Below are 13,981 nucleotides of genomic sequence, written 5' to 3'. Positions count from 1 at the left end.
AAGATTCACACTAGAAAGGAACACTTTGCTGGAGTTCTCTTGAACTATGCTTCTGGACTTGTTCATATAATATAAGCTTTCATAATAATAGCGCTTCCCTGTAAGAGGCTAGTAATTCTGAAATCTGCAAGATGAAACTTTAGGCTACAAACCTTAAATCTCGGAAAGTACTAGAAAGATGATTTGGGGGAATGACACCAGGGCTATTAGAAAGTATCAGAAATTAAAAATAGTATTTTCATTGTGCCTAATTTAGTACTTTCAACAAAATATACAGTCAATCATGAGTAGAAATTAAAGAACAATCATCACTCAACCTTTTTGTTTCTGCACTGAAAAACCTAAACAGGACAGGCTAATTAGGAAGAGAAACTGAGACAAGATTGAAGTAATAAGTATGGGAACAAAGAAGCTTTTATTTTACTAGGGGAGACAGCTCAAAGATTATTTTAATGTAATATGAAAGAATTAAATCACAATTGAGAGTTTCATTGTATTAGGTAACCAACCATGTTTTCATTAGGTATGAAATACCAACAAGTAAAACTGAGAATTACATCTTATTGTGTGAGAATGGGGAAATTTAAAAGAATAAGGTCAGAAGCCCTTTCTTATATACACTAGAGGAACAAGTAAATCTTTCTCATCCTATATTGGAGTGTGAAGGAAATGGTCTATAGTTTTGCATGCTAAAATAGGGCCAACACATTAATTCGATAAACTACATGCTAGATCTGCATTAAGATGCTCTGTGATAAAAATAACTTAATTTGTTTAAAAATGTAAACGTAGAAGAAATTGAGAAATAGGACACTTTCAGTATTGTGCTTGTTTGACCAGTAGCTAAAGAACATCTCTCAATTCTTTTGTAGTATTTTAACCATATCAGTATTGAGGATTCACGGGTATATGAACTGACCAGTAAAGCTGGACTATTGTCTCCATATCAGATTCTCCATGAGTGCCTTAAAAGGTAGGATCACATAATTACAGTGCTAAAAATGTTACTTGGGGTTAAATTCTGCTGTTTGTTAGGTGCACTAAAGACAAGAAGGTACAAGAGTACCTTTATACCTTTCTTCCCCATCTACTCCTATCGTGGCATCAGCAGGACAATATACCTTTCCAGCACTTGTGAATACCAGTGTGACGGCCCACTTACTCCACCTACTGTGACCCTAAGGAGACATGAACTGCTATTTAGCTATGGCTTACACTAGTGTATATAGTATAGTGTTGTGCCTTGCTCCATGTCTGGTATTGCTGCTCCCCCTGTTGTCAGGGTAGGAACTGGTCCTTAGAATTTTGTATGTATTTTTTTCTGTCACTTGAGAGGCAGTAATAATGATTTTGCAAAGCAGTACAGTCAAGTTATTGGCCCAGAAAATGAGACTCCCTGTTCACATGCTTAATTTTTAATTGACATTTTACTATAGTTTAAGTCCAGATAAAATTATGTTGACCTCACATTGTTCAGTTCAGTTGGTCTTTTCTATGCAACTTACTTGGTTGACCTTAATTATATTGAGTTTTTGTGCTTAAGAAACCATGGAATGGGTGACACATCTATCAAGTTTGAAGTTATTCCTGGTAAAAATCAGAAGAGTGAATATGTTATGACTTGTGGCAAGCACACAGTGCGAGGCTGGTGTAAGTATTGTTCTTGATCTTACTTCCACCGTGCTTGCTTAATTATTTTTCCTTTTTTCCTGCCCTTCTCAACACTTATCTAGCATGAGTATTTTGTTGGTACATGCTTATTCTACCCTTCAGTGCATAAATCTTGAACAGTATTAGGAATATATCCCTAAACGTAGTTTTTATGTACACCCATATATAATGTTCTGGTGTGATGTTTGTGTGTTGATTCATTTGTACAGGTAAGAACAAGAGAGTTGGGAAACAACTAGCATCTCAGAAAATCCTACAGCTACTGCACCCACATGTGAAAAACTGGGGCTCTTTATTGCGTATGTATGGTAGAGAGAGTAGCAAGATGGTCAAACAGGTAAACATGATTTTGTGGTTGCTTTTGTAATCTATTCTGGAAAAAGTTGCTTTTTCTCTTGTGATACTGAGCAGTTAAAAACAAAAGCTCCTCATTCCTTTTCCTTTCTTGGCATAGCTTTTTAGCCTTAACACTGTTATTCACTATACGTTACTTCTCTATATTGATAACTCTCAAGGATATTCTACTGTCTGAATTGATACCTGCTATTGTCAAGATGTAAGATCAGTGCTCTCCTTTTAGAGATGCAGAATTTTCTCAAGGTCACTTGTTTGTTGTAGGGTAAAATGGTAAAACCAATTTTTAGCAATTAATACACAGCTGACTAGTTTCAAGTTCTTTATTGCTTAAAGGGGGGGGGGAACTACTCTGCTTAAATTGTGAGGTGTGACTATTTTTTAAAAATATACAAGAGACTTGATTTTTTTTCTGCTACTACTTACGGTACTATTGTGCAGGAAACCTCTGATAAAAGTGTGATAGAACTTCAGCAGTATGCCAAAAAGAACAAGCCAAATCTACACATCCTGAACAAGTTACAGGAAGAAATGAAAAAATTGGCACAAGAAAGGGTGAGAATATACTGTAGACTTTATAAAAATACATATTAAAATTGTGTTGTAGGGCCAGAACACAGAACCGTTAGTTATTTTTAGTGTTCTGAATCTGTTTCTACAATGCCTTAGTGAAGGCCAGACACTCAAAATTGGAATTTGTTTCTTTAATGAGATTCTGTTGTAGCAATCAGATTTTTTCATCATGACTTTAAAGTAGTCATTTGCATCATTTGATTTGAATTAATCAAGTCAAACTTAATTGTGTGTTGTTTGGCACTAGAACCAGTTAGTTTCACAGGTTTTTTTAAACCTTGTTTTAACCTTGGGATTTTTTTGTTTACTTTTGTTTCTTTAAAGGAGGAAACTCGAAAGAAACCCAAGATGACAATAGTAGAATCAGCTCAGCCTGGTAGTGAACCTTTGTGTACTGTTGATGTGTGACCAGAAAACTTACAAGTGGGGAGCAATAACAAATGGAGAAACTACACTTTCAACCATTATTTAAGAATCTATTTGCTGCAGAATGCAAGATAACTTTACAATCCAAGATGCTTCAGTTAAACATTGTTCTTTTGCATCATCAGGGCAATATTACTTTTTTTTACCTCTGAGATATGTATGTTTAAATGATTGATCATAAAGATCTCTACTTGGGCAAATGCACAGAAGACAGGCATGTTCACACAGGATACATTTAAGCGAGCACTTTTTCCTTGAAAGTCATCCATCTTATCTTGAATGGATGTGTTTTAAGGATCAACTTCAGAAAATCTATGTACAGGTTGAAGCTGATTATATATATAATATGAATTTTTATATATACACACTCTTGTATGAACATGCCTAAAACTATTTTTGTGAAAAGTTTTGTTGCATTTCAGCACATAATAATATGCACTGATAAGACACTTTGACAGATACATGAAAAAGTGATGAGCAATGTTCCTAGTGACATAGGATTAGGCCAGTAATGCTGTTTTTATTTTGTGTACCGCCAGGCTAAGTTTTTTTGAGATCACAGTATGCAGATTTTTTGTTTTTTACTTGAAAAGAACACGTGTACCTGGTAGTGTTAAGAGCAACAAGTTTGGATATACCAAATTGTAGGGGCTTTATTTTAGAGGAAAAGTTATGCTTGTTTACAAACGAAGTGGAAGGGAAAATATTTGGCCCTCTTTCATTGTTTCCCAACCAGAGTGCTGTGGCACTCCTGCAATGGAATTTGTTGCAAAACTACATGTGAGAACAAGGGGGGTGCTGCCTTCTGACATGCTGGCTGTTTCACTGCCCCGCCTCTTCCAAGAGTGGAGCAACCAATCAGAGATCAGTCTGTCTTCCTTTCCCTTCCCAAGCCGCTGCCGTGCCCCCCCCTTTTGCCCCCCCCCCCCGTCCCCCCCAAGCCAGGAAGAGCCCCTGGAGCTCAAGGTGTGACACAACAGAGAAAAGGTTGGGAAGCACTGCAAATTTGGTATAAACTGTAAGTAACCTTGCCATTTGAGAGGCTATCTTCAGAGTTTGAAGGAGAAATATAACTGAAGATAGTTGATAGGTGTTCTGAAAGTATATTGCCAGTGCATTGTTTAAAGAAGTTCCACCCTTACTCCCCTGCAGTATAGTAATTTTGTTTTATGTTGGGCCATATGGTACTTGTTCAGTTAAGTCTCAGATAACTTTTTATTTAAATGAAAGGTTTTTTTTATTTAAAGTCTCTCTGACCCTTGTCTCTGGGAATGCTAAAATAACTGATTGCAGCTACTTTACATTTTAAAGTTGTTACTGGTTTTTTTTCCTTTTTAAAATTATTTTTTTAGCATTCAAAGAAAAACGTAACTTCTGCAATGGAAGTTAGAATGTGGATTTGGGATACAGCATAGAAAAAAGACTAGAATAAGATCTTAATAGTGGATTAAGATGAAAAAGGTCATGAATATGCAAACATTTTTGAAATATGAGTACTGATAGTTTTTTAAGATTGTATCTACTGAGGCTTTAAGTTAATTATGCACAGAAATATTTTTGGTTGTAGTGTTTTTCCCCTTTATTTAGGGTCTTTACTTTTATTGGCTAATGCAGTACATTTCTCAAACGGGGGGGAGGGGAAGTATTTTGTGCTTACAAGCAGGGGGCAAGGCAAGAAGTGAGTTTGGTGGTAGGGGTCAAATGACTTATCCAAGAGTTGATAGTAGTACTGCTATATTTTACACTCCCAAAATCATTGGAGGGAAAGAGATACAGTCCTTAATCCTTATAAATGCTGCAGGTCTGGTACTTGGCTGGAAGTCGTCATTCTTGAATTGTGAATATAGCATACTCCAGTATAATGACTTTGCCTACTGGATTTCAACAATTTTGGCATTAGTATTGTCAGACCACCTTTAATATCAGTTCTGCTATTTTGGGAATTGGAAATTTTTGATCCCAAGCTAAACTTCTGTCATTTATTTCCGATATTTGAGATTATTTGGGATCAGTCTCATCTGTTTCTGTATTTGCATTCTGTTTGTTATAAGTGATATGCTCAGAGGTCTCTGCAAATATGAACTCACCTAATCTTCATTATTATATTCAACTTTTGAGTTCTGTGAATCATAATTCTGTATTCAGTACAGGATAAGGGTAGGTGGAAAATGATACCTAAACTATTATTTTTAAAAGTGACCTATATAAAAAGTACTCTCCTTTTTTGTATAGCTTTAATCTGTTTGACAGGTGTATAACATTGGTGCAGTACTTACAAGCAGTAGTTGCTGCTTCCCTCTGACTCTGACAGGGCTTATCTTCGTTGCCTCAATGTATTACTACGTTAAGTAGGTGTTATTTCAGTTTGTGTGTTTTTCTAGCAGAAGAATCTGTCCTCGGACAATACTGTAAAAGACAAATCACCCCTGTGGATCTTTTTGTCTGAAATCAGAATGTCACTATTTTGCAGGCTACCTGCAGGTTATCCATGGATGCCTCATTTAGAAATGTGCTTTTATTGCATTCTAAGAGGATTGTTGTATTGAGCATTTTGCTTTAGTCTTACCTCAGTCTGCCACTATCTGAATTATAAGGTGACCATTGCCCTTAAATAAAACATCTAGATATTTCATTGTGAACCAAAGCCTCACACATATTATGCATTCTAAAAAAGGATGGTATTAGACCCTGCTGCAGCCTTTAACTGGAGAGTTGTCCAGAAAATAAAGCGCAATAACTGCTGGAACAAACAACTTAACTGCTGTTTTGTCATTGTGAAGTATTCTTGTGTTTTAATGTTTACTATTGTTTGGAGTGTAACAGTCTTGCATTTGCACATAAGCATGAGCTGCTGTAATAGAGGATAGAACATTGCATTAATTTCAGCTTCTGCATGAACACTAAGGTGTGATTCAACATGTACCCTAAATTTGTCTTGTAACTCTTGTGTGTTTTCTAGGTAACCAGCTGTAAAGGTTTAGATCTTGATTATTTGAATGCATAAAGCAAAACTACTGCTTTTGTCACTGATCTTTGTTCCTTATCCTAGGAAAGATGGGTATTTTATGTGGATGGAGTGTATTAAGAACTGTTCCATCTTTTGGGAATTAGACCTTTTTTGCTTTGCTTATGTGCTTCTTGACAGAAGTGTGGTGTATTGACTTTAAGGGTTAAAATAGTGTGCATTCAAATCTTTATGGTACTGAATGAAAAATTACTGTGATTTCCAGTGAAAGTCAAATGCTACCTATTTAAACAAGTCATTCAGCTTTAAATATTTATTAAACAAGAGATGAAGTAGTTATGCATAAAAACTCTTGCTGTTGTATGTAAACTCCCACTTTCATATGATACTATTAGGCTTTTACATACAATGCACACTTGTAACATCTAAGTATTCTTTCTTTAAAAGTGTGATTACATCCTACATATGCACTATATTTTGGTTCTGGGGCAAAGTTCAGGAAGGTAATTCCTTGTCAAACTTGCTGTGGGAATTATTTTAGTAAGTATCAAAGAAAAAGTGCAAGAACTAATGCCATTCTCAACAAAATAAATGGTGAACAGTATTCTGATGTGTATTTGAGAAAGGAAAAGTGAATAATGCATTCTTATGTGCCCAAGTAGATAACAATGGTTGCTGTATGAATTTTATTGAGTGCAGTTGCTTGATGCCAGTGGTAAATTGGTACAACTATAAAGCCTCATTTTCACTGAGCCTCTGCTTGCTTTTTTTTTCTGCACAATCATATAAGCTTGTGTGTTTTGGTCTTTGAGTACTACATGTGTATTTTTTCAGACAATTAGTTTTAAGCAATAAAGTTTGATATTACATTAGAAAAATGCTGATTTGTTTGACTAATATTGTGGCATTGTAGCTATCTGTTTTGAGTGGAACCCTTTGCTTTAGCTGTCTCCCATCTGGTCATTTTGAAATGTAGGTAGAACTGAAATCTATATTTTTGTTACAAAATATGTCCATCTTACCATCTATTAACAGGTGTAATACTTCAACTTACCTTTGCATGGTAAAACTACACTCTTTCTTTTCATAAATATGAAACCCTTTAGCCAAGCACACTGATAAGTTCCCAATCAGGATAAGATCCCAAATCAGAGATGGGGGTTTAGTTTTTCTCCCTTTACATATTAATAGAGAAGTTCCATGCTACCTGAAATCCTGTCCCTACATAAATAACTCCATTCCCTCTTCTATTCTGTATCTAAGTGTATAAAACTACTTCAGTAGCGAACATATAAACTTTAGGATAAATTGCTGTATTGGATTGATTTATCAACTTCTGAACTGATTTCTCATTTGACAAACTATTTCTACTAAGTTACTGAACTTTACTGATATGTTCCCATTTCTTACATTCTGGACTTAACACTACCTGTGTGGATGTGCTTTGAATGGCTTGTTTAGCATATAGAGGAGTTACTGTATTTGAAGTTTTAATCAAGCTATTTTCAGTAAGTGAGTCAAAGGCATTAACTCTTTTAAAAAAAAAAAAAATCACCATTGAGCTTTACTTAAATTCATAGGAACAATACTATGCTTAGCATTACCAGAGTCCTGATCCACAACAGGGGGCTCGTAGATGCTATGGAAATATAAATAAGTGTACTGCTGTGAGTCCCCAGTCACCGAGCTTGAGCCCCTGTGCATTAATGGAGGGAATTAATTCTGTGAGGGGGAGACAGCACATTCATTCTGACAGTGCAGCTAATGCAACAAGTGTTCAATACTCCAGCAGTGAAATCCTGGCCTCATTAAAGTTGGTAGAATTTCACAAAGTATTTAGACAGTGATATTTTACCGTGAGTTGTAGTGAACTTTGACTAAAAGGTAACATGAAGCAGCTATTAGCTGGTCAGGTCAACTTGTTCCACTTGCCAAAAGCACCTACTACTTGTGGGAGAATTCTGTGCCAAAAAACTAAATTCCACACAATATTTTAAAATCATGCCTATTTCAATTATTTTGGTAACTTATTCCAAAATACCAGTCAGCACCTATTTTGTAACAATACAGACATAAAAAATGATTCCCCTGGGAGTAGAGTTAAAGAAACCCCTACCACAACCCAGTTCCTGTTTCTCTGGTATGCTTCTGTCAGGTGCCTGACTGGGTGTGTGTCTCATGCCAGCTGGGCACATCTTGGGGGGAAAAATCTCTGCCTCTAGCATCTTTCTTGATTCTTTTTTCATGTGGCCTTGTAGAATTACCACATTTCAAGTTCCCAAATAGAGGACAGTGCTGGAAGGCGTTGTGTGTGTACAATGACAGGTGGTGTTGAGGGGGCTGTATTTAGCCCCAGACACCTACACTCCCATCCTCTCCAGCCCCAGCGTCTGTGCAGCTTTGTTACTAGCCTACAGGGCATAGATGACCTATCTGCTGATTGTGTGTGTGTAGGCCACAATTTAGAGGTTTGTGCCCCCCCTCAGTGGTTCTGCCCTTACTCTGTCTCCCTTCCTGGAAAGCAGAAGTTCTGCCCTGCAGCTCCCTGTGGGGTGCAGCTTGCAGGTTTTAACAGCTGCTGTGCAGGGAGGGGGCCTAACTAACCTGGGAACTACAGTGTATCTGTGTAAGTATACTGGGAGCTGGCAAAGCTGGGTCCAGAGGCCAGCAACTCTGCAGTGCCAATTTTGCAGGAAAAGTTGAAATTGTGCATTGTTCAGGGGCATAGAATTCCCCCCCCCCCCCCACAAACTCTGCCTAAGAAAGCTCACATTACAGTACTGTGGGTTGAAGGTTGAGGCATAGCTAACTCTGGTAAAGTCCATAGGACAAATTATCTTATCTTTATACACAGACATGAATTAATCTGCTGTGATCATCTTCCTCCATCTCTGGAAAAAAGTGCATGTGTCTTGCTGCAATTCCTTCCTTTCTTTGAAACAGGAATAGAGTAACATTTGAGTCCACTCACGTTTTCACTGTTATAGAAGAAACACTTCACTCACGTTTGGAAGTTAACTTGATGTTTGAGACCCAATACAATAATTTAGCTCATAGCTTTATTTTAACTCCAAACAAGGGGGCAACCCATTGTCTCCACCCAAACCACTAAACAGAGGTCAATTTTCTACTAGACAGCTGGAAGCATGTATTTTTCAAGTTAAAGCTATTTGAAGTTTAGTATCCCTCTTCCCCTGGCAAAGAATTAGTCCACACCCCAGGGCAGCTGGAAAGTCTTTCTCCAGTAGTGACTAAAAATCAGGCTAGCCTTAATGCAAAGAATGATACATTTTAAACCTGCAACTGCCAACTCAAAGCAACATCCATGTTAAGGAAAATTCAACAATGCTTTTAAAAATCAAATTTATTTAAACTTGACTGCAAAGCAAAAGTCTCCTGGTCAACAGTATTGCCCACCTGCCCGCTGGGTATTAGTGAGCATCACCTGTTTATATCAATTATGTGCCATACTATTTTCAAACAAAATTTCTTGGCCATAAAGAAAACTACAGTCATTCAACTTTTGGAGGGAATCCACATGGCTGAATCCTAGTAACATACCTAGACCATATTTTATGAAGAATGTGCACAATGTTTAGGTCATGTTCTGCTGGCATTAATCCTGCAAGATGTCCCACTGCCTTCAATGAAGTATGCACATGAGTGAACATCGCAAGATTTGGTCCAAGTACTCTAATAAGGTTATTCTTATAAGTGGATTGTTTTAAGCATCTTAAAGTCAAACTAATCTTTGTTCACGGAGTTGAAAAATGCTGCTGTCAATACACTTAACTGAAAACCTTTATCACGTGGAAGTCAGGTAATTAGCGTGTTCTAGAGAGGAACTGGTGTGATGCTTCTGATGATGCCTCAAACTGCAATGTTCTTTAGCTAGCAAAAGTAACTTCTCTGATTCTTAGAAGGAAATCACTGGGTTAAGAGTTGCCTGAGTGTTTATAATATATATGCACATACACACAAACTGCCCAGCCTTCCACAACATTAGGTAGAAGACAGAATTCCTACGTTCTCTTCAGGTGGGTCAATACGGACATCCTGGGTAGAATCTGCTGTATTTGCATTCGTGACCTGAGTTGTGTCAGGGGTTGCTTCGGTAGAGTTTCCATTTGAATGTTCTACCCTTTCAAAGAATATCAGCAGCTCACAGTGCATGGTTTGAGGGAACAGGTCCACTGCCATAGCTTTAACTGGACGGAAAGGGGTTCCTTTGACACGATTGGAAGGGGCCCGACAAAGACTTAGGAGAAAAACAAAGTATGGTATTATTTTTCCTGGATCACGAACACCAGTCTACATTTTCTAAGAGCTGCCCTTGCATTGTTCACTCCCCTTGCCTTACAGGATAATCATACTCTTCAGATTCTCTCATCACTACTACTTAGCCAGATATTGGAGGGCAAGGCTCTCCCAGGAGGAGGAAGAGAGACTACCACTGCACAATCAAATGTGGGTGTCTCCCACAGCAAGGTACTGCTATACAATCCTATAACTAATATGCTTAATCTATTTGTATGCTAACTTTTTTCAGAAAGTGTATTCAAAGCCTGCTGGCTTTACCTGGCCAATTCAAAAACTTACTCCACAAAGTTGTTCATAGCGGCTCTGGGATTGCAGGATACATATATGAGCTTCTTCAAGTGTTCAGCTCTTCGGATTGCAAGAATGACTTTAGAATCTAGAAGACAAATTAAGGAAATTGCTGCCACGACTGTGTGTTACTATATTTGCAGAAAAACATTTAAAACTGTAGCATAGAGAGATTGATCTGTTACAGTACAAGTCTGTTTCAAGTTCTACCAAACAATCTAACTGATTTCATTTTGTTAAAACCATTCCACTAACTTACTTACCTAAGACCCAAATAAATAAATAAAACTTACGTAGTCCTGCCCGAGGTGGATCTACAATTGTGATCAAGTTGTGTGAAGCTAATAAATGAATTAAAGAAGGAACTATGTCTTCAGCCTTTCCACAGTGAAATTCAACGTTATTCAGTTCTGAGAAAGGTACATACAAAAATAACCGATGGGAAATATCAGCATAATCAAAGAATTTTTTAATTAGCATCCACACATCATAAGTAGGTAATTACTAGGTAAATTGTTCTATTAGTGTTTTGCATTTAGAAATTTCAATATCTGATGTCCTGGGACAAACTATGGATTAATTTATAAAGGCACTGACATCAGGGTACAATATTCAAGCAAACATACTAAAGCTATTGTATTTAAATCTATAATTGCCTCAACTAATCTACAACTTGAAAATCACCATACCTATGAATAACTATGTAATCATGAATTAAAATTCTTTGTCAAGGAAGTTCTAGTTCTCCCTCTTTAATGTGTCACTGTCATCATTAAACATTATGGTGCATATGTTAAACACTGCTGTGAAATGAGCAATTTGATTAGGTATAACAGGAAAATTATACTGCTTAAGTTACTTTTAAAAATTAAACTAGGTAAATTTCCTTGATTTAAAAAGATACTACATTTGTCTTCAACACATGAATCAACTTCGGTGCATTTTTATCAGTGGGAATAGCTGATAGAAATTACTACAGCTTTCAAGTAATTAATTCAGGCAGGAATTTTCAGATGAAAATAAAGAATTAGGCAAAAATCAATGGGAATCAGGTGATTAACTCTTATGGTCCTTAAAAAAAACAAATATCCTAGATTTACACACGTAACTTTACCAACCATTGATTTGGACATTCACTTTGGCATCCTCCACAGCTTCCTGACAGAGCTCGATTCCAATAACTTTCTTCACTTTCTGTGGAATCAAAGGGGAAAAAAAAAATCCAATGGGTCCAATAGGGTGTGACACATGCTTGATGACATAAGTACCAGACTGAGGGTGATGGATTCCTCTCACAGCCCTGGTTTTAGAAGTTTATTTCTTCACTTTACATGATCAAAGAAAAAAAAAAAAAAAAAAAGCACTGCTTTTACAGAACTTTAAAAAAATAAAATAAAGTATGTAAGTAACCTTTAAAGCTTGTCTTGATGACCAATTAGTGCAAATTAAAGCTGGGATGTAAATCTACAGTGCACTATTGTGCTGTCTGTGGATGCTGCTCCTGTGTATTAAACGTTCATTATTTTGTAATGATCTACTCATTTCAAAGCAGAATAGCTCAGTATACATTAGGCAACTTTTAGTGTGCAGTTGCAGGGCCCCAGCAGGCTAGTGCGCTGTAGATTTACACCCCAACTTGCTGTGCACTAATGGTTCTTCTGGACAAGCCCTCACATTGTTCAACAGGATAGGTGGAAAGACTTCCTTTAACCTTACCATCCCCACATAGTCAGATATTTTAGTCATGTAAAAATGATCCTGATATATGCTCAGTTTAGTCTATACACCTCCCTCCCTGCCAGCCCTAAAAACTCTGTCTTAGCATCAAAATTAATTAATTCCACTATGTGCATAATTACCAGTAATAAATTCTAATGACCAAATTAGGCTCTTAATTGTGTGCGCACAACTGAATAGTGGTCAATGGTTTTCCACTGATATAACTAATTAGGACTTAGTAAATAATTATGTTGATGCACAAATTGGAATAGAGCCCAACTCAGTCAGTTTTAGCTGTATTGTTTCTATAGATATTTTTAAAACTGTCACTCCAGTAGATCTGTCTTTGAACATATGCAGGGACAGGGTAAATTCATCAGTGAAGTGTCCTTTTTACAGTTACTGTTCAAAACAACCTGCACCTTCATGTACTTTTGACAATGAAAGTTGTCTCAATTGCTGTGAAGTCAACTGAAATTGTTTTATATGGGACTTTTTCAGATCTAAAAGGAAAGGTAGTCAAACTATCTAGCAGGGAAACATTTATTTATGCAGCATGGCCATATTTCCAGAGTTAACTCAACTCCCTAATGCAATGGCAATAGCAAAGTGCAATAACTTGATTTAAGTATTTTCCTTGGTTAAATGCAATAAGAGACCTGCAACTTAATTTTTCAAGTTTATTTTGTGACTCACTGTATTAATTGAATATGGTTTGCTGAATAATACATTTAAGGCAAATGGCTCACCTTTGCCAGTGAAATTCCGATTGTTCCTGTTCCACAGCAAATATCAAGTACAGTGCTATCTTGGTTCAGCTGGGCCCAGTCTCTAATGGCTGTATATAGAACCTCTGCAGCCTGTGTATTTACCTATGGAATTCCAACAAAAATGTTCCTTTTTGTTACAATAGCAAAGATAGTAAAACAAATACTGAACTTAATATTAATCTCTTATATGAAAATGTGCTTCCCCCTTCCTCATCTCTAAAACAATAGGCCAACTTTTCCTGTAAAGTTCAAAGCAAAATTGTACTGACACCATGAGATAAACTTTGATTTGCTATCTCCAGCAATAACAAGAGATGTATGACTGGCCCAAAAGACTTGGACTTATTCAAGACTTCAGAGGTATCTCTGACCGAAGTTTAAAAAAAACCTAAGTAACTCCTTCACATCTTTAGATGTTGCTTTGGTGTAAATTCAAACATGTAATACAGCATACGCTTAAGGCACTAACTAAATAAATCAAGTTTGTTGGACACCAAAATTAGAGGGGACAGCAAACACAGAGAATAGGGCCAAAGTGCAGGCAATGAAGGGATAAATCTGTTAGATGTCAATTCCTACCTCGGGAGAACAAACAAACACAAAAAAACCCACACACGGAAATATGACGACGTACCCATGCAACTACACCCAGTATAAAGTGCATTTATTTTCACCTTGTCTCATTAATGCTGCCTGTCTTATTACTTTTCCTATAACTAAATGTAGTTATGGAAAGGTATAGAATCAGGACTGGAGGGTCAGGAAAGAAGTTGTCCAGGCCAGTATCTCTAACATAGAAAGTGGTCTACATTAAGCAAAAGGTAAGAACTTAATAGCTTAAGATCTAAAGTAAGGAATAAAAAGGTAACAATAAGATCTCCTCAAAGCATGTATG

General features: G+C 36.8%; 2 protein-coding genes across 7 annotated transcripts in view; one reads left to right on the top strand and one right to left on the bottom strand.

Annotated features, from left to right (window-relative positions):
- Window positions 1-6,867, top strand: part of DGCR8 (DGCR8 microprocessor complex subunit) — a 33,539-nt gene extending 26,672 nt beyond the window's left edge. For all 3 annotated transcript variants that reach the window (XM_067539824.1, XM_067539825.1, XM_067539827.1), the window contains 5 exons: window positions 873-973; window positions 1,544-1,650; window positions 1,881-2,008; window positions 2,467-2,580; window positions 2,923-6,867. In XM_067539824.1, the coding sequence (XP_067395925.1) occupies window positions 873-973; window positions 1,544-1,650; window positions 1,881-2,008; window positions 2,467-2,580; window positions 2,923-3,006 (534 nt within the window). In that variant the 3' untranslated portion in view covers window positions 3,007-6,867. The remainder of the gene's footprint in view (window positions 1-872; window positions 974-1,543; window positions 1,651-1,880; window positions 2,009-2,466; window positions 2,581-2,922) is intronic.
- Window positions 6,868-9,031: 2,164 nt separating this feature from the next.
- Window positions 9,032-13,981, bottom strand: part of TRMT2A (tRNA methyltransferase 2 homolog A) — a 13,407-nt gene continuing 8,457 nt past the window's right edge. For all 4 annotated transcript variants that reach the window (XM_067539846.1, XM_067539847.1, XM_067539848.1 and 1 more), the window contains exons 8-12: window positions 13,066-13,188; window positions 11,716-11,791; window positions 10,891-11,007; window positions 10,589-10,685; window positions 9,032-10,247 (exon numbers count right to left, since the gene is read on the bottom strand). In XM_067539846.1, the coding sequence (XP_067395947.1) occupies window positions 9,992-10,247; window positions 10,589-10,685; window positions 10,891-11,007; window positions 11,716-11,791; window positions 13,066-13,188 (669 nt within the window). In that variant the 3' untranslated portion in view covers window positions 9,032-9,991. The remainder of the gene's footprint in view (window positions 10,248-10,588; window positions 10,686-10,890; window positions 11,008-11,715; window positions 11,792-13,065; window positions 13,189-13,981) is intronic.

The sequence above is a fragment of the Emydura macquarii genome, unplaced genomic scaffold, assembly GCF_026122565.2.
Source record: "Emydura macquarii macquarii isolate MOO-44397 ecotype Brisbane River unplaced genomic scaffold, CSIRO-AGI_Emac_v2 contig_554, whole genome shotgun sequence".
NCBI lineage: Eukaryota > Metazoa > Chordata > Testudines > Chelidae > Emydura > Emydura macquarii.
Note: the sequence above shows the minus strand (reverse complement) of the source record. Positions and strands in the feature narration are given on the sequence as shown.